This window comes from Camponotus floridanus, unplaced genomic scaffold (genome assembly GCF_003227725.1).
Source record: "Camponotus floridanus strain SB8 unplaced genomic scaffold, Cflo_v7.5 scaffold28, whole genome shotgun sequence".
NCBI lineage: Eukaryota > Metazoa > Arthropoda > Insecta > Hymenoptera > Formicidae > Camponotus > Camponotus floridanus.
The window spans coordinates 2,065,173-2,088,703 of record NW_020229414.1 but is presented as its reverse complement, the minus strand read 5'-3'; the positions used below and the strand labels follow the sequence as shown (position 1 = coordinate 2,088,703).

Genomic DNA, 23,531 nt, shown 5'->3' with positions numbered 1-23,531 from the left:
TCGAACGTGGAGTCACGTAGATTGAAGTAAAATTGGAAAATTGCACTAGTTATTTTTACCACAAGGTTAAGTGTAAAATAAAATACAAATATAGATTGTATATGTTTATCGTTCGTGAAAACATTTTTTTTATTTTTAATATTTTAATTTTTAATTTTTTATTTAATTTTTTTTAAATATTTTAATTTTTAATTTTTTTTAATATTTTAAATTTAAATTTAATTTTTTTTAAATATTTTAAATTTTAATTTAATTTTTTTTTAAATATTTTAAATTTTAATTTTTTAATTTATGATTATCTATGCTATATGAATTGACCCGAGCCTGTTACCTTTAATGTCAGTTTCTTACGCATTTGATTAACTAGAGCGAAGTCTGCATCATATTGATCATCAATCTCAGATTACGTACGTTTACGCGGTGTCTTTTAAGCCACATGGCATTCAGTATACAACGATTATCTGTCACGAAAGAAGTAAGTAGGTAATAGATTCTAACGGGTCTGAATGTCACGAACGGTTCGTAAAAGTACCCAGGTGTCTATCTGTACGTGGTTAAGCATCGATAAATGCGTTCAAACAAAATTCTTGTCGTCACGAGGTGTTGTACATTTAAATTTTGACGGATCTTTGAATTTCTTCTTTCTCGTTTTTCTTTCTACTTTTTCAATCAATTATTTTCACGCGATCGTGAAACAAAAGAGCTAAAATAAAAGGCAATTGTGGCATTAAGACTTATCATATTCGTAATAACATGTCGAAATTCAATATTCTGAGAAGTATTTTTATAAAAAAGATAAAATCGTTTTTATAAAAAGTAATAAATATAGTTAATTTTTTTTATATAAATTTATTTATTTGATTCAAATATAAATAATGTTTTGAAATTTAATTAAACTTAAATAATTTAATTACATATATTAGTTTATTTAATATTTAAAATAATTATTTTAATGATAATTAATTATGGAAAATTATTTTAATTATTAATAAAGATTAGTGCCAGCCATTGCGGTTAAACTAAAAATTAAAGATAAATTTTCTAATTAATAAAATATATGATAATAATAATAATAATAATAATATAGATAAGCATCCGGAGAAATAGCAATTTTGCGTTGAACGGAAAGGCGATTAATATTTCCAAATCCATAATTTTCTCGGCACAAATCGAAAAATCACATGTCGATCATTTTTACGCGCGTTGTTTGCGAGAAATAATATTTGATGCCGCTTGCGTAAATGTTATTGCAACTGGAATACGCGTACATATGTACGTGCACTCGTACGCCGGCACGCGAAACGAATTCTACATTAATCCGTCTGTCCACGGACGGTCCCCACGAATAACGATGCGATTCGACGAGGACCGAAACAATGAGCCCGATTGTGCGGGAATAGTACGCGAAATTAACGAAGACATGTGTCACGCACGTCCGAAATTTAAACCCCGTACCGGGAATAATATCGGACGAACGTTACCGATAATAATTCACATTGATCGTCCGCTCATAGGACGATGCGTAACGGGTTTCTCTGTCAGATTGAATTAATGCTTTAAAGGCAGTCAGTTGACAGAGGGTTTATAGCGAAATAATTTTAATCCCCTACACGCGCGTGGATGATTTGCTATATCGTTTGCGACATATCGAGATTAGCGATACCCAGCTTCATAGAATTCGGTAATTATTACTAATATACATTCCAATACAACGGTTTTAGTGGAATAATTGTCCCAGGTGACGTTAAGACTTTAAATAATGATTGATGCTTTTAGCGAGCTTTACGCAGGCTTTTAAGCTTTTTTTTTTTTACACAAAATCCAAAATTCAAAATTGGTGTACATCTCGGGATTAATGTCAAAATTATTGAGCGAGACATTTTTGAGGTAGAGAGATTTTTTTATTTTTCCAATTTAGTAGATTGCAAAAATAGCACAACATATTACGTATCAAATGTTGCAATATGGTAGTACACATGTCTAATTGCCTAATAAATAAATAAATAAATATATATATATATATATATATTGTATATATTATTGTATATATATTGTATATATATTATATATATCTTCTCTCTCTCTCTCCCTTAAAAATTTATGTTGCTGTTTTATATGTCATTATTAGATGTATTAATTTGACATTTATTACAATTTTATGTGTCTACTATTTCCGATATCATAACAGGGGCAATAAAATAAATTACGAATAAATGTCTATAACATCTATAAATTTTATACTCGCTAATTAGAGAGAAATTTACTGTGTAATATATTAATTATCAGTGATAATTAATAACGATTCCCTCTACATATAGCCGTTTTTGCCAGACAGAGCAAAGATCAATAATTAAAAAGCAATTTACCGTTTATACATCATTATTATGTAGATTATATTTTACAATTTACATTTTCGTATTGATATGATTCTCGCATAACTTTCGCTGCATAATTGCGCACTTTTGGCGTGCCATTGCAATTCCAATTTTATAGAAATACCAGCGTTTCGTTGGATAACGAAATTCCAGTTTAAAAGTATGACGCATATTGCAATTAGAGGGCAACTCGAAGGAATAACTTAATTAGCGATCCTAGGACGATTCCCGAATTTACCAAAAAAATAAAGCCATCGACGAAATTGGCGCGTGGAATTTATTTCAAGGCGATGCCGCTCACGGGAGCCCATAACTTTCGTCATTCCTTCAATCAGACGACGGACCATCTAGAAAAGAACCGGAGAAATCCTCGTCGCTGGAAGGAGCGAGATCATGTAAATCTTGACCCCTATTCGCGCGGGACACGAGTCCAACAGAAGCACGGGTAATCGTGGCGAATTACATGAGTTGTTATTCTATGATATTTCGGAGTAATAATCGAAATCGAGATATCTTTCTCCCCATCATCTGCTTATTAATAGCGAATTATTTACAATAATTCGACTCGCAACAATAAATATTCAATCAGCTACATAGAATCTGAAATAAATGAATGGTTGGAGCGTGATTTTCCAATTCCTTCTTGTATAATTTACAACGGATCTTAAACGCGATTAGCAGAAAATGCTCCATTATAAATCGCGACGGTCGGCGATTTCTTTTTCTTTCATTTCGCCAATTTATCGCATCGCACACGTTCGCCATTCATTTCGGAAAGTGCCGTTGAAAACGACAGAAAACGTATCGGTTCCTTTTTTAATCTTGTTAGGTACTCGCCGATGAAATTGCGTTAAAATCTCGAGCTTGTAAATACCACTGGTCTCCCGCATAACGATTTACTCACGCGCTTTTATGGAATTTGTTTATTCTATTTTTATATTGATTTTCAAAGATTAAATTTGCTTTTCGTGTGCTATTTGCACGACTTTAAATAAACCGTTAAAAAAATTCGACCGATACGCTTGAATATTTAATAAACAATAGAGAGTCTTCTGTGTGTGAGACTCTCAAGATAATAAATATTTATTTAGGATTTTGCATGCTTTGCACGTTGGTTGATTTTTTTTCACCATTTTTTCAATTTTTTAATCAATATTATTTACTTCGTATTTAAAGAGGAATTGGATAGAGATCAAATACGTCGAGAGTTAATATACAATATTTCGAGATTCATGAAATTGAGGAAAGCGCTCTTTTATCTTTATAAAATATATAATGAATTAATTTATGAGTTAAAGTAAAGATTTGTCCTGTGGAATTAAAATTTTATTTTCACTTTTACAGTCACTATAAAAAATTTTCACTTTTACAGTCACTATAAAAAATTTTTGTGATGAATTTTTGTGTAATCACTATAAAAGAGTTAGTTTGATCTAACATATTACACTTACGATTTTGAGAATTGAATTATATTATTTTTTTTAAATAAATTATATTCTTTTTTTTGAATCAATTATAAATTATATTATTATTTAATTATATTAATTTTTAATTAAATTATATTATTTTTTTTAATTCATAAATTAATTATTAATTTTATATTTTAAAAGGCTAAAAGTGTGCTTATGTAATCAAATTTATAAATCTCGTAATATATTAGATTTATAAATATTTCGTAATATATTAGATTTATAAATTTATATTAGATTTATAAATCTCGTAATATATTAGATTTATTAACTTTTGACGTAGCTGATTTATCCAATTCCTCCTTAAACTCAATATATAAATATATATGCGCGATGATAGAATAATTAAATGTGTTTTCTATTATCGCGACTATTCATAAAATTTATTGCGTAAATTTTTATTTTATTTTTATATTGTTTTTGTCGTGTATTTTTTCAGTAATAAAATGAAACAAAAAATTCAGTTTTACTCCAAAATTCGATTGTTCTCGCGTTGAAATATATCGATGCGATTTAAATAAAGCCTAGCTAAATCGAGTGATTCGGCAAACTAGACCGGATGGTATTTTTCTAAAACGATCGTTGCATGTATTGCAGGAACCATCGTATCCCGTTTCGCTAGTCTATGACTGGTTAGTTTTAAATGCATATCGTGGTCAAATGCTATTGTACTGGTGAATTTTACACAATACACATACACATACATGTCTATTTATATAATATTTTCATTTTCTGAAATGTATCTCGAGATATTCATCCGTTAAATTCTGAATTTCCCAATATCAATCAATTCTCTACCGCAAGATTCGTTTATTCGAAAAAAAAAAAAAAAAAACCCGAATGATCATTCTGAAAAAAATAATATGAGATTGTATATTCCAAGCTTTCTCGTTAAACGAGATACGCGATCGTGTCACGGTTCCCTTCGATTTTGCATCGTGTCTCTCTCTCTCTCTTTCTTGCATCAGCCATCGTCCAATCACGACCGCGTCGCGTCGGCCTCTCCGAAGAATCGATCTCGCCAGTCTCGGATGATCGTGGTCCACGTCGCGGCCGATGTTCCACCGGTGCGGGGACCCAGCTCGTCGAGGACCGACAACATTTTCTCGCTTTCGCGAACTTTTGTTGCTCGCGCCGGCCCCTTCGTGAAGGATTCGTGGGACAGTGGATCGGTACGGTTTCGCATGAGCGCGTATCTCGTAAGTCGGGGGGCTCAGGCACGATAAAAATTTCATCGCACGCAAAGAGAGAGAGAGAGAGAAAGAGGGAAGAGAAAGGGGGAGACGAGGTGGGCCCAGCGGCCTGCATACGTGATACGCCTTCGTAGTTAATATAGGCCGGTTGCATTTTGCGTGGCTCGTGACGCATTTTTGCGTCGGCTGCGCCGAGGGCGATGCGTGTAAAAAGAAAAGGTACTCGTATAGGGAATAGGCAAGCCTATAGGGATTCGATCGGAATCGGAGAGCGAAAGTAGAACGTCCGATAAGACTCTAATTTTTGCAAGCGATACTTCGAAAATGACGATAAGACGCTTGCAATCAGGCGAATGATTGCATTCTCGTGTTAACTCCGCGTCTATTTTTATATGAATTGAAATCCCCAAGTATTTTGCACGTAATCTTGTTGAGCGATTAAATTGCGCATTCAAGGATATAAATGAAGCGCGTACATTTATATGAAGGCGAATAAAATTGCACGCTCTTCTACTTCTGGTTGCGGCATATCGCATCTCTCTCTCTCTCATCTTTTCCCCGTTAACCCGAGAAACTTCTATTTAAAACGTGCGCTGCAAATTAAATGCTGGGAAAATGATTTCGCGCAAATGATTTCGAGCGAAAATCTCGGATATTAATAACTACTGCGCACTAATAAGAGAAAATTTTCTGCGAGAGAACGTAAAACCGAGTGGATGAAGAAATCAGGAGAGGCGTTTTCGTTACGAAACGAGCGAAATTAGTAGCAGCTAACGCGCGTTTTTAAACGATTAATTAACGGCGCGAGATGTCTACGTTTCATCTCTGCGGGGAAACATATCGCGAAAAATTAGCGCCAAAAGCTCGCGTGGGAAGAAGCTAGGAGCGAATGGGGAGGAAGGGCGGAGGGGAGGAAGGGTACCGACTTTATAGGTGATAAGCGGGTCAGGCGTTAAGCGCGGAATGTGGCGAGGGAATTAAAGGCGAATCCTGTTATATCCTCCCGCAAGTAAATGACCACTTTTCGCCCGTAAGTAGTCGCCCGATTATCCGCGGAGTCATTAAATTTGCAGCGGTTCGGAAGAGGAGAGCGGACGATTCTCTGGTTTGAATCCAATGTTAGAGAGAATCGCGCTACGGGATAAAAGTAAACGAGACGGGGAGGAGGGTGGAGTAAACAGGAAACGAGGTAAAAAATACTGGACTACTTGCGTATTAAGAGAGAGAGAGAGAGAGAGAGAGAGAGAGAGAGAGAGAGAGGGGGGGGGGGCGGGGGTAGAATAGAATCGCGGGCAAAAGAAAAAAGGGGAAAATGCAAAAGATTTCCGGGTTACACAGAAAAAAAAAATAAGTGTCAAAAATCAAAACTTATATACTTAAACTAACGCGTTCATTGTTTCGTATATACTCAACAATTTCTAATCTTCTTAGAAGAATTTAATAATTTTAAATTCCAACAATGTTATAGTCTTATTTTAATATTGTAATTGTCACCTCAAGAATATATAATTATTTAATTCTCCTTTAAGAAAATTATAATCTTTGATTTAAAATGTTATTTTCTGTCTAACATTGTTTCTTTTCCATTCGAGAAAATTAAATCTTAAATCATAAGAATATATTTTTCTCGATTGAACTATATAAAACGGCTTCATTCAAGTGAGCAATTATATTTTTCTTTAATTAACGCAATATAATCTCATTTCAACATTTCCATGTTAAAACTAAATATATTTTCAAAATAAGAATGTCCTTCTTTTCTGCGTGGATTTGGCTAATTGTTACGAATTGTTGGAATGTAAAAATTTCAGCAATATATATTTCACGAGACAAATAACAATAATATAATCGCTCGATATGCAATTCGCGAATAATTTTCATACCGAAATGCACACGTTATGCATTATTAAAGATATTATGAAATGTGTATATTTTCCATGCAGAATATATGCTAACGAGTGATACGCTCGACAAATAACGCGGCCGCATCAAATATATATATACGTTCGTAGGAAAACGCAAATATCTGCACGCGACAAAAAAAATAATACAAACATTTGTGACAGATAGGTGGTATCGCGGAATATTGCAACCCCGACTGACATTTCTCTGTAATGTTACGACATAGTATGCAGCAGTACAGTATTACATCAGTGTTTTACCGATGCATTAATGCATGGAAAACCCCCTGTCAGATTTCCACGTGTCTAGCCGTACGTGTCAGGCATTTCACGCGATTAACAAAGTGTGACATAAAATGTCGCGAATATTTCGGATGTGATTGGAGAACCGATGACGGCCATCGCGCTCGCGCGAGAGAAAATCGAGGACTCTTCTTCCCGTGGGTTTTATTAATACGCGAAATAATTTCGGGATCGCATCTCTCTCTTTCCCTCCGCGAGTGCCTCCCCTCGAGAAAAGTCCTCCCTCCGGTACCAATTCGTTGGTCGGAGATTATTCGTCCGGCGTCGAGTCGGAAACCGAGTAACATTCGCGGGTCGAGAATCGGTGATCGATCCGAGGGAAAACCACTTTCGTTTCATTCACGGACGGTGATTTCGTCAGCCGGAAATTCGTGGCGTGCCTCGACCGTGGCCGCCTCTCTCGATCGGCTCGCATTAATTCTCATCGACGTAGACTTCGTCGTCGTGTTGTACGCGCTTGACCTTATACGCGCTTATGCGTATGCGTGCGTAAGCGTGCACACGCACATGGAGGCCGGCGGCGAGTTCGGTGCGCGTGACACACACTTTCGACGCTGTGTGGTCCACATGAGAGAGAGATAAAGTGAAACCGCGGGGCCACGCTGTCTCGGGGCCCGCCTCGATTCCCCCCTTTCCCCTCTTCCCCCCTTCCCTTCTTCCGCCCGAACCGGAGTCGTTTACACGCGAACTTATCTACCCAGTTCCAAATTCGATCCTGGCACGTTCGCCAAGGGGAATAGGACTCATAAATCCTAACCGTAACTTGTTATCGCAGTCTGTTTCAACTCCTCGATCGCAAATCATTCGCCCAATGAATCTGGAACTGCGCACAAATTACACGAGGAATTTATCCCGTTCTTGCAAACGTTGTTCCTTCAAAGGGTCAATGGATGGATTGGGTACAAATCCTACTCTTTCGATTATGTTTATATAGAGTGTCTCGAGATGTCCTTTTAATGGTAGATTCTCTGGCCAATTTGGAAAACGATTTTTCCTTAACGAAAAGATCGACGTGTCAATAGCTTCAGAATGAGATTGAAGGAGAACAGCTTTTCGCAAACTTTGTTAAGTTAAATAATTAAAAACTTTTTTCAAGATTTAATTATAAATATATATATGATGGTAAAAATTGAAAAAATAATGCTTTTTCTCAGTAATTTGCGTTAAGGAAAAATTGGCCACACAGAAGAAAAGGATATTCTTGTTCTGAAAATATTTAGTTTTAACATGGAAATCTTGAAATGAGATTATATTGCGTTAATTAAAGAAAAATATAATTGCTTGAGTAATTGCTTACTTGAATGAAGCCATTTTATATAGTTCAATCGAGAAAAATATATTCTTATGATTTAAGATTTAATTTTCCTGAATGGAAAAGAAACAATGTTAGATAAAAAAATAACATTTTTAAATCAACGATTTTAATTTTCTTAAAGTAGAATTAAATAATTATATATTCTTGAGATGACAATTACAATATTAAAATAAGACTATAATATTGTTGAAATTTAAAATTATTAAATTCTTCTAAGAAGATTATAAATTGTTGCGTATATATGAAACAATAAACGCGTTAGTTTAAGTATATAAGTTTTAATTTGACACTTATTTTTTTTCTGTGTATAAGCTCACGGAAAAAAGGATATTCTTGTTTTGAAAATATATTTAATTTTAACATGAAAATCTTGAAATGAGATTATATCGCGTTAATTAAAGAAAAATATAATTGCTTGAATAATTGCTTACTCGAATGAAGCCATTTTATATAATTTAATCGAGAAAAACATATTCTTATGATTTAAGATTTAATTTTTTTGAATGGAAAAGAAACAATGTTAGATAGAAAATAACATTTTTAAATCAAAGATTATAATTTTCTTAAAGTAGAAATAATTATATATTCTTGAGATGACAATAACAATATTAAAATAAGACTATAATATTGTTGAAATTTAATATATATATTAAATATAATTATTAAATTCTTCTAAGAAGATTATAAATTGTTACGTATATACGACGCAATGAACGCGTTAGTTTAAGTATATAAGTTTTAATTTGATACTTATTTTTTTCTGTACAGAGTATCTATTATTTAAAGGATATCCGATGATCTTGGGAAACAGAACTGACGGAATAAACTCCACATTAAAATCATTATTCAAGAATAAAAGACACAGTACGTGCGTAAAATACGCCCAATAACATTACGCAAAATCTATGCCAATAATAATGATAAAGTTCACTCTTCACCCATCGAAGCTCTCTTCTCATCTCGAGTGTGGAAGCAAATAGGATCGTCCTGCGCCGCACGTTTTCTCATAGTTTCCACTCCGAGTGTGCCTCCTCGGCACATTATTTTCCAACCCCGCAAGGGAGCTATTATGTAAAACGCTTCGCATATACGGGCGCCATAAAGCCGAGTGGCCTTAATTCAGAAACGTCGTGCATAATTAAAGCTCTCTTCCCACTGGTTTCGCCCGGTGCATTAAGCCGACCCCCGCGGCTCCCCTGCAGCTCGACTTTCCTTCCCGAACCGCATTCGATCGTAAATCATTCTTCCTCCGCGGGGATTTTCGTCGGAAACCATCACTTACGTCCGTTCGACTTTCGGAGGATCGAACGGAAACCGCGCCGGGACCCGTCGAGAAAAGCCGCGATACATGTACCTTCTCTCTCTCTTTCTTTCTCTCTTTTTCTCCTTTTCAATCTCTTCCTCTCCCTTGTTCCCTTACCATGGGATTGGTATTTATTGACATAATTAGCGTAGGAATTATCGCGAAAATTACCGTCAAATTCCGTCGCGAAATTTACATCCGATGTCCGTCGAGAGACTCATTTTTTCGCGTTTAAATGCCAATTACCGAGCTCATTCCTGTAGAATGCAATGAATTTACACTATCACATTCCCCCCGCAATTGCGCACATTCTGTCCGTGATTCGCCTTGAATTAGTTTCCACTTATTTCTCTCTTTTCACTCTCAAACCAAATTGCATTCGTGTTTCTGGGCTGGCGAATTTTTATTAATAGATACGAGAACAGATTTCTTATCTCAAATACTATGCGCTTTCGAATCGTCCACATTGTGCGATTAACATGATCTGCGTATTCGATAAAACGACGCGAGTACATTAATCTTCTTAAATAAATCAGTATGGTATATTTCACGGAAATTAAAATCTCTTATCCCTGAAGTATCTCTCGCTAAGGAAAATCCCGACGATGGGAAAAAGTTGGAGCAAGAATACCGGCAACATCGAGAATCAAGGATTTATCATCCGATAAATTAGATAAAATTATCAGATAAACGATCGAAAATCTTGTAAAAATCTGAGGAATTAAAGAAAACCGATTCTTCTCGAGCGCACGTTGTATTCACGGCCAATCGGAAAAATCTACACGCATATCAAGATAATTTAAGAGACTTAAAGCCGAGAATTAACTTTTTTTTAGTCTTATAAAAACGCATTCGTGCGCGAGCGTTTCTCTTGTTACTTTTCAAGGATATTATCGTCCGTCCAACAATTTCTTTCACTCGCTTGTCTGTCCGAGGAGAGAACGAGTGCTCGATCTTTTTATGAGGGTAATTTTTTCCCCCTAAAGATGGGAGCGAAGACAGAAGGAACGATTCTTCACTTAGTACAGTTGGTGATTTCGTCTCTCGTTTTCTCCTAGATCGTCCGTAAAAAGCGCATTAGAAGGGAAATGGCTTCGATTGAACACAAAGTGGAGAGTGCATTTCGGCTTCCTCCGGATAAATATCTCGAGGGTTGCGACCGTGAGACAGACTCGTGACTCTCGGACCGACCGACATCCTTGTGTCTCGGCATCGCTGACTCAATCCCAAAAGCCGAGAATTATCCTCTCTCTTTCTTTCTCTCTCTCTCCGTACGATCTTATTCAAGCTCGAAAGCAAAACACGTCGCGGGCCCGGCGGAAACATGAAGACGTACACTCGGATTCGTTTCGGCCGAGCGAGAGACGAGAGGCGAGAAGTGTGTGCGTAACCCCTTAAGGGAATTAGTCACGGTCGCGTTCGACCGGGCCGGTCCTCGTAAGGCGAGAAACTACCTGAACGCGGATCTCTCGAGAGTCTGGTCGTCGCACCTGAGCAAGGCTCGTTGAGGAGAGTCGATAATCACTTCCTCTGAAATTAGCTCGCAGGATCCTGCTTCGATCTTTCTCGCACACATCCTTACGTTCTTAAGGATGTTTTGTACAATCCCAGCAAAAAGTAGCTGAAAATCAATATTGACGAATATCCACTTTTGGTGTATTTTGAGCAAGAAATTGAGCAAGAATCTTTAGTACAATTTTTAAATCGATTCACTAAAGCGTTTACAAGTTATAAGGATTTTAATTTGCACCGAATTAATATGTTATAAAATAACTTAATGTCGCTAGTCAAATAATCAAAGGATCATTGAAAAAAGTGTAGTCGACCAAACTAGCCAGAAAATTTGTTTATTAATACTGTATTAATAAACAAATTTTTTGGCTAGTTTGGTCGACTACACTTTTTTCAATGATCCTTTGAATTAACATGTGTTCTTATGGGAAATAACCACGTATAACCACGTCGATTCAAATAACAAAAATACATGGAAATAATATTCAGAATTTGTTTAAAATTTGCAAAAGTGTAGTTTAGATACAGAGGAAATATTTGGTCAAATAATATTATACAAGTACTAACTGGTTAAAAAGATATTAAATATAATTCAATGAAATTAGTCATCTGTCACAAGGCGAAATTCTCTGCCAAAAGTTAATCATTTCGATTAAGGATGTTTTGTATGTACAATTATCCAGCAAAAAGTAGTTGAAAATCAATATTGACGAATATATCCAATTTTAGTGCATTTTAAGTATGAGAAATTGTGTGGAATTTTACAATTTGATCTTAGTGCAGAGATGTATTTTTTAATATTTATTGCGTTTTTACTGAAATATTCCGAATTTTGTTAATCGAAATGATTAACTTTTGGCAGAGAATGTCGCCTTGTGACAGATACATGGCTAACTTCGTTGAATTATATTTAATATCCTTTTAACCAGTTAGTACTTATATAATATTATTTGACCAAATATTTCCTCTGTATCTAAACTTTTGCAAATTTTAAACAAATTCTGAATATTATTTCCATGTGTTTTTGTCACTTGAATCGACGTGGTTATACGTTTCCCATAAGAACACATGTTAATTCGGTGCAAATTAAAATCCTTATAACTTGTAAATACTTTAATGAATCGATTTAAAAATTATACTAAAGATTCTAAACATATGTAAGGATATTCTGTAGAATTTTCATTAAATTCTCAATATTTTGAAAATAGATACAAAACATCCTTAACATGCGAGGGGCACAGGTGGCCCTTGATGTTTCCGGACTTGCCGAATTGCTATCGCGACTTTGAAACAATTGTTTCGCTATCTTTCTCTCTCTCTGTCTCTTGATCAGATGGGTTTCCTCCCAGGGATCTCCCAGGGAAATCGATTCGGTTATTTGCACGATGAGGCTTTGCACGGCCTCGTGGGACTGGGAAGAGCGTCGTTGCGGTTAGTTAATAGCGCACGATACGTGATAATGAGCGCGCAAATATCTATATGCAATGGCATTCCCTTCAGAAGCATTAAAGTTTAATTAATCCCTCGCGTCTCTTTAGTCTTGTTTTTAAGGAGACTGCAAGTCTGACAAAGCGGTCGACCGATGTTTATGGGAACAATGTTACGTGGATTAAATTAAATAAATGTAATGCGCGTCTATCTTCGGAATAAATTATCGAGGAAGTACATTAAATACGATCGCGTAGACTTGTTTTTCTCATCGTAATTAGAGATTGGTGCAGAAAAACGCCTACGCTGTTATACTTCTCTAACGATAATTGTAACATTGTGCACGCGCTGCTGTGAGAGTCATGTGAGCTTCTTCTTCTTCTTCTACGATCGCGTATCGCCTCGAAACTTTTACCCGTGCCGACATAATATGCGATTTACGCGTGCTGATTCCCATAATGATTTATGTCAGAACACGATTCATCACGAGCGTTCATTTAATAACGGCAGCTGCAATTAGCACATCGTGGAAGATTGAACATTTAACGAGCATTAAGTCAGAAAATGATCGTCAGGTTTCTTTAAATTTGCCGGTGTAATTTGCTCTATTATTCGCCTACAGATTTTTTTAAATTGTTAGTCTCCTGTAAATAAATTTTATTTGTATTTATTTAAATATTTAAGACTATTTATTTGAATAAATACAAATAAAATAAAGTCTTAAATATTTAAATAAATACATAAATATTTAAGACTATACATATATGATATTAAATATTTTTATTTGTAGTTGTATTTAATTATATACTATAGACGAATTCATTTTATATATTTTTTCATTCAACATTTACGCTTTTAGCATATCTATCTTTTGTATCTATCTTTTAAGTAGCACTTCATACTTGAGTTATTAATTACCTCAATTAAGCCGCTAATTCTAATTATACATACTTGCTAATTGCCGAGGCATTATCTTACTTAATTCACTCGTTTTCAATTCACTAGATAAGTTCACTTCTTCGATGAGAGAAGTATCCGGGAGTTCCGTGCTCTGCTCGAGATTCTTTCAGATGTAAAAAAAGACGTACGTAACATTTAACCGTCGTACATTGCATACTGAAACTAGTGCAAGTAATGTCTAATTGATTGCTCGTGTGACTTCGGCGTTAATTTTCCCGGAAACAGTTCCTTTCTAATTGTTTTTCGTGCAAAGTTGAGCGACTTTTCCGCAGTTTCTTTTCCTTCGCGACCATTTTCCTGCCCCCTGACCTTTCCGAGCGTTTCATTCGCGCATAAATTAACCTCTAGCGAGCAGGCAGCTCGTAAAGTTGCTGCGAGGAACCGTATTTGGCGGATGGAGTGAAAAATGAGACGCTCGCAGACTGAATTTTCACCCGCTATCCCGCAAGGATACGAGATATTATGGAATTTGGGGGCCAAAACTATTCCGTCCGTGCTTGGAATTCAGGGTGGATTTCCCGGAGGTGCTTAATAAGTTCAAAGCGGAAATAGAGAATCGCGATGTTTCTTAAAAAAATTCAACGTTTCAAATGTAGCGGAATAGCAAGGAATAACAAAGAGGAAACGGTCTATTTGAATTTATCAATAATCACATAAAATAGAAAATACCTGATTGTCGACGAATTTATTCGAGAGATTTATAGTCGGAAAATTATTTTTAGTTACCTTTTTCATAATTGCGAGCAAAAAACTGTAAAAATGTTGGGATAAAATGTTTCAGACAGATAAGTAAATTAAATTCCGCTTAATAGATATATCGAAGAGTGCGCAGCAATCAAAGCCGATTATCGTTTTTCGATAATTACGTTATCGAGTTTTTTCACAGTTAACTTTACTGTGTTTTATTTTCTAATATATTTATATCTTTTATCGTCACGAAGTGAATTGGTTGATTAATATTAATTGCACGATCGTCAGAATCCCGTATCTTAACAACCCTTTTTCCCCTATCAAACTTTCTTCTCAGAGTTCTAAAATAAACAGGAAAATATAAACACGAGCGTTAATTATCAATTAATTGGAGTTAATTTATTTTTTTTTCCAATTATTTTCTCTACAAATTATTTGCAAATTATCTGACATGTGTGTGCACGTGCTTATGTCTCAATTAGATTTGTTATTTCAATTATTGTTGTCTGCAAATACAAATGAGCTTTGTCATTTTTATTACGAATATTTATTATTATGAATATTTATAACATGTGTACGTGTGTATAAATAATAAATAAGAAAGAAGAAGAGACTTAAGAGATGAATCTTAATGAGATTCATATTTTATTTAGATTTACATACAAGGAGAATTATATACAGGGAATTATACAGATGAATAAATTCGTTACGTAAAGGTAGAAATATTTAGGTTCATTTGAATAAATTAGTATTCTCTCTCTCTCCATGACTAGAAACGCAAAGCAGGTACAGTAATCCGTATTTATATTACACTATCGTAAGCCATAACTAATTGTCGTACGCCATTTGCATAATTTAGAATTTCGAGCATTTATCAGAGAGAATAGTTCCCTATTTCCCAAAAAGTTTCTAGATTTAACGTCGAATCGCTTAATCTCTTTTTTCTAAATGTATACCTTTCTCCAGGATCTCTGATCAATGTTTAGATAGATGAAATTATCATAAAACCTTTATTAATTATCGTAAAACCTTTATTATCGAAATTCCATCTATTGTATCCTCTCCGTAACTTCAAATTCTAATTTTACCTCCAAGTCACAAAACTCATTCTTTACATTTTGCCTACACAATCGAGAAAGCCTAAGATCGTCGAGATATCGTGATTCCGATCCGATCTTGAAGGTCGAATGTCATCGATTCTAAAGGCGGCTTCGCACAAAGCGGTCCCCTTTGCCCACTCGCTCATGTATTTCCCGTTTCTTTTTTTTTTCTTCTCTCTCTCTCTCTGTCTTTCTCGCTCCTTCTTTCTGGAAATCTCGTTCAAGAGAGGAGATCGGCGCCCGAAGCAGCGTCTACCGTTACCACGTGTGTCTTGTTACGTCGCGATTCTACGTGCAAATGCGACGAAAACAACTTTTCAGCATGCTTCCGTCCTGGGTATAAACCCTTTATCGATCAAATTTCTTGTATCTTCACGCGTATTAAAAAGTTTGAATCCTGATTGGAGCATATCAACTCTTCGATTCTATTGAAATTTTAATATCGCATAAATCTCATTATCAATTTAGATTGGCTCTTTTTAATTAAATTTTGCGTAAATACGATGACTCGTATTTGGCCGTCTTTTGAGATGTCGCGTCTTAATTTAATGAAACATTATCGTGTCGGCTTTGAATAAAATGGAAATTACTCGCGGTCTTTTACGTCCTGCTGTAATTTTCGGCACTTCTTTTGAGAATTACTGTATTAAACGGATACTTATTTAAGAGTCAAGAACACGCATCGCGTCAAGAATGCGACGTCAATGATCAGCGGAAATGATTCGTTGATGAACTCGGAGAACGCGAGCCGATTCATTCGTTTCTGACGCAGGTGAAAGTATCAAGATCGTGTCGGATCCGAGTTTGTCGATAACGTTTGAGGATTTTAATCCATTCGGAACGCATTGAGGATCGATAGTATCGATTTCACGAATCAATTAATGAATCCTCTTCGTCTCCTTTGATGTAACACTCATGTATATTGCGTCTTGTCTGAAGCGTGTATATGAAAACAAACGCGGCGTGAAACCCGTTTCGGTTGGACTATGTAATTAACTGTGTCAGTGAATGAATCTTTAGACGACTTGTTCGAATGCGCGTTAAAATATATGTTTCTTGAACTTGTCGAAAAACCGGTCGGCGGAATCGAAATAGCATCGCTATTTAGTAATATTTGAGAATCGTGAAGTGAGTGAAGTATTTTCAATATATACGTATATATTAGGTACATAAGTACATGTACATATTTTATGAAAATTATTCGCAGATTTTTGCGGGCGTCTTGTCTGCTATTGACGTCGCGTTGCAAGGATGTTTTGCGAATATTTTCCAAACGTTTTTCGCTGAAATCTGGGTCACTATTATCGATTCGATGCTAAACGAATTGTACATATTGCTCACGCGATTCGCCAAATTTGCAATTTTATAATGGACAAATTTTTTTTATGTTTTCCACAGTCTGTTTTTCTTTTTGGGAGAGTGAACATCGGTTTTTTTCAATCACTATCGATGATCGCGTGGCACAGAGGTCCGGTCAACTTCGCGAAGACTACAGAACGCTGTATTTCACGAGATATCCTACTTTCCCCGTTGTACGGTGCATTACTCCTAGATTATGACCTCCCGACAGGTCTTCGATGTCTCTCCGAGCTAACGATAGCCGTTTATTAACTTATTAGTATGCGAACCTTCGGATGAGGATTGTCGTCTGCTAAAGGCGCACGTGAAACCTCTGATGTTTACGCGCGGAATATTTAAACTATTGATATACGAAGGAAGTTATATCATTTTCAGTCGATATTATGTCTCCTTCGATCTGCGAGGTTCTGAGGAATTTAGACAAACGAAAATTCTCTCTTTCTCTTCGTCTTGAAGTCGCAAATCTTGTCCGTCTGTGTACGCGAATGTATAATTTTCGCGGTTAGTGACAGTGACCCAGCCACTCGCGTCGGGCTCCTTCTTCAAAGACTTTCTCGACGTGATCGTTAACAGGTACGATCGAGTTCTCTTGTCGATCGACGGGGCGTCTAGCCCCTGGGAACTGTCCTCGATCTTCACGACCGCACGATCACTTTTTAGCTTGCGTGAAAATAAATATGCCAATTATTTATTTAAATTTGACGTATAACTTTGATTTATTTAAAAAAAAAAATGAGGCATAGAATCTTGCATTTTACGGGAGTTGCTCGCAACTTTCGTAATATTTATCTATGAAATACGCGCGTATATACAAGGTGTTTCTTAATAAGCGCGAAAAGTTTTAGGAGATGATGCTTTGTCGAAAATTAAGGGAAGTTTTTCATATAAACATACATATATACTCTTACATTCCTCCCTGTGGAGTTACACTCCTCCAAAAATGAAGGTAAAAATTAGGTTTCTATTTTTTTCTCAAATTTGGAACAAGTTAAAGAAATGAAATTAGGTGGATATTTTCTACTAGTAAAAGGATTATTTATTAATATTTGTTCAGCCACTCGAATTGTTATAAAGGGATGAAACTAGCAATTCTTATTCAATTTTTTACTAAAAACTTTTTAATGGGTCGGAATATAATCCTCTAAAAATATGCATTAAAAAGTTTAATTTATCTAGAAACTTTTTATTTTTTTTTATTTTTTCATAAAATCAGTAGTTTTCAAGAAAAAAAATAAAATCGTGCACAGCACGATACTAAATAGCATAAGTTCCGAATTAATTACGAGAAGAATTAAATTTTAAAATAAAAATAAAACTAGAGTAAATGTTGGGAAAATTGGAACAAAAACAAAATTATAATAAAACCTAATTTTTACCCCATTTTTGAAGAAGTGTAACTTCACAGGGAGGAATATAATTTTCGACAAAGAATCATCTCGTAAAATTTTTCGCACCTATTAAGAAACGCCCTATATATATAACTACGAATATATCTTGTCCAAGAAAATGCTCGAAAGTGAACTTTTGACGCGTCGCGCGTCTTTAATCAGATTTCGTTCGTGCAAAATTTTATTATCGATTGGGAGCTTCTTTCGGAGACGTTCGCCAATTCGGGAAGGTTACATCGCGTCGTGGGAACGCAATTTTGACGACTCTGCCGGTCGATTGGGGCAGGTCATGACCCCTCGGAAATTATTCCCGGCAACCTCTCGCGAAACGGTAGCCCCTTAGGGAGATCAGTTAACAACGGTCTTTACGACTCACTTTACAAGACATCGAGCACCCCTCCCTCGTTGATGTCGTAAAAGATCGGTGCTCGCTCGTATATTACGCGAACGGCCGGCTAAAGTTTCGTCGGCTTGTTGGGAAATGTAGTAGTCACGTCGAATACACCGCTGTTTGGTTTTACGTTTCGTCAAAGTACCGTAAACCGTACCAAAATGTCCGGCTGCCACGGATAATCGCGTATTCATGGCGCTCTTGCATATCGCGGCGGAATCGCACGAATTATTTAATTCGTCCGACAATATTGATGCCTCTGCCGTTCGATAAATTTTTCGTAGACTTCCCTCTGCTGCATAATTATTAGATAAAACTCGAGAAAAATATTTTGTTTACAATCGGATTGAATATTATTTAAAGATGTTTTATATGTATAATCCCAACAAAAAATAGCTGAAAATCAATATTGGTGAATATATCCACTTTTGGTGTATTTTGAATAATTCGACGAGTATAGACAATATGCAACAATATGCAATGTTTTCCTTGAAAAGATTTATTATATATTATTATATAAAAAAAAATTTAAGATATTACTTTAACCTCGTTTTTCCAATATTTCAATGTTTATTTGTTTATTTCAGAGATTGAATTAAGGATGTTTTGTACGTACAATTTCAGCAAAAAATAGCTGAAAATCAATATTGACGAATATATCCACTTTTGGTGTATTTTGAGTATGAAATATTGTGGAATATTACAATTTGATCTTAGTGCAGAGATGTATTTTTTAATATTTATTGCGTTTTTACTGAAATATTCCGAATTTTGTTAATCGAAATGATTAACTTTTGGCAGAGAATTTTTCCTTGTGACAGATACATGGCTAACTTCATTGAATTATATTTAATATCCTTTTAACCAGTTAGTACTTGTATAATATTATTTGACCAAATATTTCCTCTGTATCTAAACTTTTGCAAATTTTAAACAAATTCTAAATTTTATTTCCATGTATTTTTGTCATTTGAATCGACGGTTGGTTATACGTTTCTCATAAGAACACATGTTAATTCGGTGCAAATTAAAATCCTTATAACTTGTGAACGCTTTAGTGAATCGATTTAAAAATTATACTGAAGATTCTAAACATATGTAAGAACATTCTGTACAATTTTTATTAAATTCTCAATATTTTAGAAATAGGTACAAAACATCCTTAATATTAAATAAGTAATGTCTATAAATTTTTCTTACGTGGAAAAAGTTTTATAACGCACTCTCTTGCGCGTAATAAATGATCGCTGACAGCATTGGCGAACTAAACGAAATAAATTGTGAAAACTTGGCAACGATGATGCTTTTTGGCACAAGTCTTTAGAAAAAGGACTTATAGTGATGCACAGGAAGCTTGAAAATATTTCGGGTGTAAAGACACTCTCGTTTGAATCTCTAAATCTTTATTCACGCGAGATGAGCAAATAAAACAAACTGCATTTTTCAGAAATTATTGTAATAAAAATAAAAACACACTACTAAACTGAAATATATTCTATCGTTAAGTGTATCGCGTAGATAGGTTATTCATTATATTATCCCTAGTAACTAATATTTTATCCTATTAGTAATATTTTATCCCATTATGTTTGACCACATAGGAGAATATCATGGATTTTAGTCCGTGCCATCGAGCAGATTGTGCTTCGCGTATTTACACTATTGTAATTAATACCGAACGTTATCCTGCCCCTCTTCCTCCAATACACGTACACATATTGATCGCTCTGTGAGTATCCAATTAGATAAATTAATTACGTTTCTGTGATCCACGCCGCAATTTTCATACCACGAGCCGAGGCTGATACTTTGCGTTTGCGAGATATATATGCGGCGTTTATTTCGATTTGCAGAGAATTTCTCGAACAACGACATGCGTTTTTTGCAACAATGCCAGGCGCATAAGATTTATTTCTCGAAATAAAAGTGTCACGCTTTTCTCCGCGGTGTAGAAAAACTTGGAGCCTCTGCTCCATAAATCGACTTCCGCGATCTGTCGATCGAGATCGCAATTGAGGCTGTATCGTAATATACTCCTTGTAATATTTAATCCTTGCGTTAGTTGATATGTATTAGAAATAAGAACCGATGAAAAATGTAAAATGAGTATCTCTTTCGACGGTAAAATTTTTCTGCAGTATATCCCTTCATCACCGGATAATATCCATTATTAAGGATTACAAGCAAAAGGTAGATTATGTCTCTCGAATTGCACGTCGAGCGGATCGGAAAGCCGCGATATTATCCGGCATTATTAATTCAATTCGATTCTCGTTGTTTCAGACGATGTCGAAGAGATCGACCGAGCTGTCCAGGTGGCTGCTACTGGCCGGGCTTTTGTGCTGCTCGTCCTGCCAGAGCGTACCGTCCTCCTTCGAGAATAAAACCGGTGAGTGTTTCGATTCTTTTCGATCGCCTTCCTGGTTTATACATGACGTTACTAATACCGCGTGTCCTGCGAAATATCTTCCACCGAGTGGATTATGGTTTAAAGAAATCCGTCTAACGTCGCGGAGTTCCTACCCGACATTATTTTTGTATAGTCTCGTGAAGAATTCATTCGTGCGAATTCGGTCCTCGCGGTGAAAGATTTATTCATTCCGTCCTCAAGTAGATAGTAATGCAAAAAAAAAACCGGTAAAAAACATTTGGTATTTCTGTTAAAATTTTCTCGTGTAAAAACTTTTGTGTTAAATTTTTAATATACTCTTATGTTAATGTAACATATTATCATTGCGTTATTTTGACATTTCTCTTTTTCACATTGAGTTAATATTCACCGTTTCTAAGAGTTAAAACAACATAATTAATATGTAAATGCACGAATTTGTGATATGTTATATATTAAAATGAACAGATAAGTTGTGTTATTTTTCTCTCTGTAACAGTTTTCATATGTTAAATCAACATATCTCTTCTGTTATCATAAAAATATAAGAATAACATTTTCTTTTAATTAAATTTAACATTATAAATATATTAATTTAACATAAACTTTATTTCCAGATAAAGTTCAAGTATTACACTTTTGTGTTAATTTTTATTACATATTACTTGTGTTATTTATTTACATACTTGCCTTCTGTTAAATTAAAATTAGAGGATAAATTGCGACATGTGAAATACGTTAAATTTAACACAAAATTTTTTACTATGAAGGAGAACTCTCGAGGGGACGCATATCACGTTACTTCGACATGCTATTTCGATGAAACGAATTAAACTTCCTCGAGCGCGATGAAAAATATCGGAAATCAGACTTTTACCCCTACAAAGTGTCTCGATCAAAGTGCAACGATCTGGGCAGGCAATGCATTAAAAATAGCGTAATATCAACAATCTGCAATTATTCGATTTTTAGGTAAATAACGTGTAAATGTTTTTGACAGTAATATATACGCGATGTTCACACATTATTAATTATTTCGCGTTATTAATTATTACGCTTCATGAAACCGCAATTGCACTTTTCTCGCTGCCGTTCGTTTTGCTGTTATTGTGATGTTGCACGACGAGCTTTATTTATTGAATCGCGTTTGGAATGCACCGACTAGCTCTGCAGGTACTTCGATCGTCGTATTGCGGGTTACGGAAGCTGCGGGAAAAAGGATTCGAGCTGGCACACGAAGAACGCGACTTTGCGTCGCGACGCCGCGACGACGTCGCTATTGCATCCAACGTTGCATTGGAAATCCGATTTCCTACTTTTTGGACCGGAAATTGGATCCCGTGGCGGCCCGACCCACCACCGAGGTCGCGACGAGAACGTGCGGTTAATTGGAGATACACGTGTTTGATTCGCTTCGAGTTTCCCCCCGAAAAATAATATATCGATGGACCGGAGGAGAGAAGTTTCTCCCTTCGTCTCCGGGAAGAATCTTTTGATTCCAATAAAAACTTTTATTTTTCTTCGAGTGCTTTGTGTCTCTGCGCGATACTGTGACCGCTCCCGTTCGATTCTTATCCATTCTTGACGCATTGCGGTAAAATAGAGAAACGGGAACGGGACCAATAAACGAATATGAAAGGAGCATGTTGTTATATCGTGACGGAATTCTGTTTAATTGATTTCTATAAATTTGATTGCACATTAACTTTCGATTTATCAGCATGAGAAATACGAGTGATTAAAGAAATGTGAGATATTAAAAATTTGGCGCAAATGTTCATTCTCGCTTCCTAATAAGTTGCCAAACATTATTCAACAATTCTAGCATTAATTTTCGTAAAAATTGGCGACGCGCCATATGTGCGTATTGCTTTTACGTGTGCGTCATCGCACGAGTATCAGTGGGGCGGGTCAGTGGGTCATTCTACTCGATGCTAAAAGACACTCCATGCGTCGACGATACGCACGCATGCACGCGCACGTTTTGAATTAATTCGCGTATTCGCGCGATGCGTTTAAATGCGATGCTTGAGTAGTTTTCGTCCGATGTGCCATCAATCTGTGACATTTGTACGCAAAAAGTGGAAAGGCTAGATAAAAATGAATGGTTTTCAAATTTCCAAACACATTATTTACAATGCAATAAATCCAGATTACAATAAAAATCGTTGCAAATATATGTGAACTATTTACATTTTTAAAAAAATTTCAAAAAACTGTTTAAATATATTTCAAAGATCAATGTTATTCTACAAATTTTAATTTAGCAAGAGAGATTCAACTTTATTAATTAATTAAATAAATTTGGGATAAATTTCAAATTTCCAATACGATTTACAATACAATAAATCCAGATTACAATAAAAATTGTTGCAAATATGTATGAGCTATTTACATTTTTAAAAAATTTCAAAAAACTGTTTAAATATATTTCAAAGATTACTGTTATTCTACA

The 23,531-nt window shown here is 35.4% G+C and overlaps 1 protein-coding gene across 1 annotated transcript in view; it reads left to right on the top strand.

The window, feature by feature from the left end:
* The window catches only part of LOC105248299 (flocculation protein FLO11), a 56,221-nt gene that overhangs the window by 21,148 nt on the left and 11,542 nt on the right, over nt 1–23,531 (top strand). Inside the window, exon 3 of the mRNA XM_020026593.2 lies at nt 20,971–21,076. Coding sequence (XP_019882152.1) covers nt 20,974–21,076 — 103 coding nt within the window. The 5' untranslated portion in view covers nt 20,971–20,973. The remainder of the gene's footprint in view (nt 1–20,970; nt 21,077–23,531) is intronic.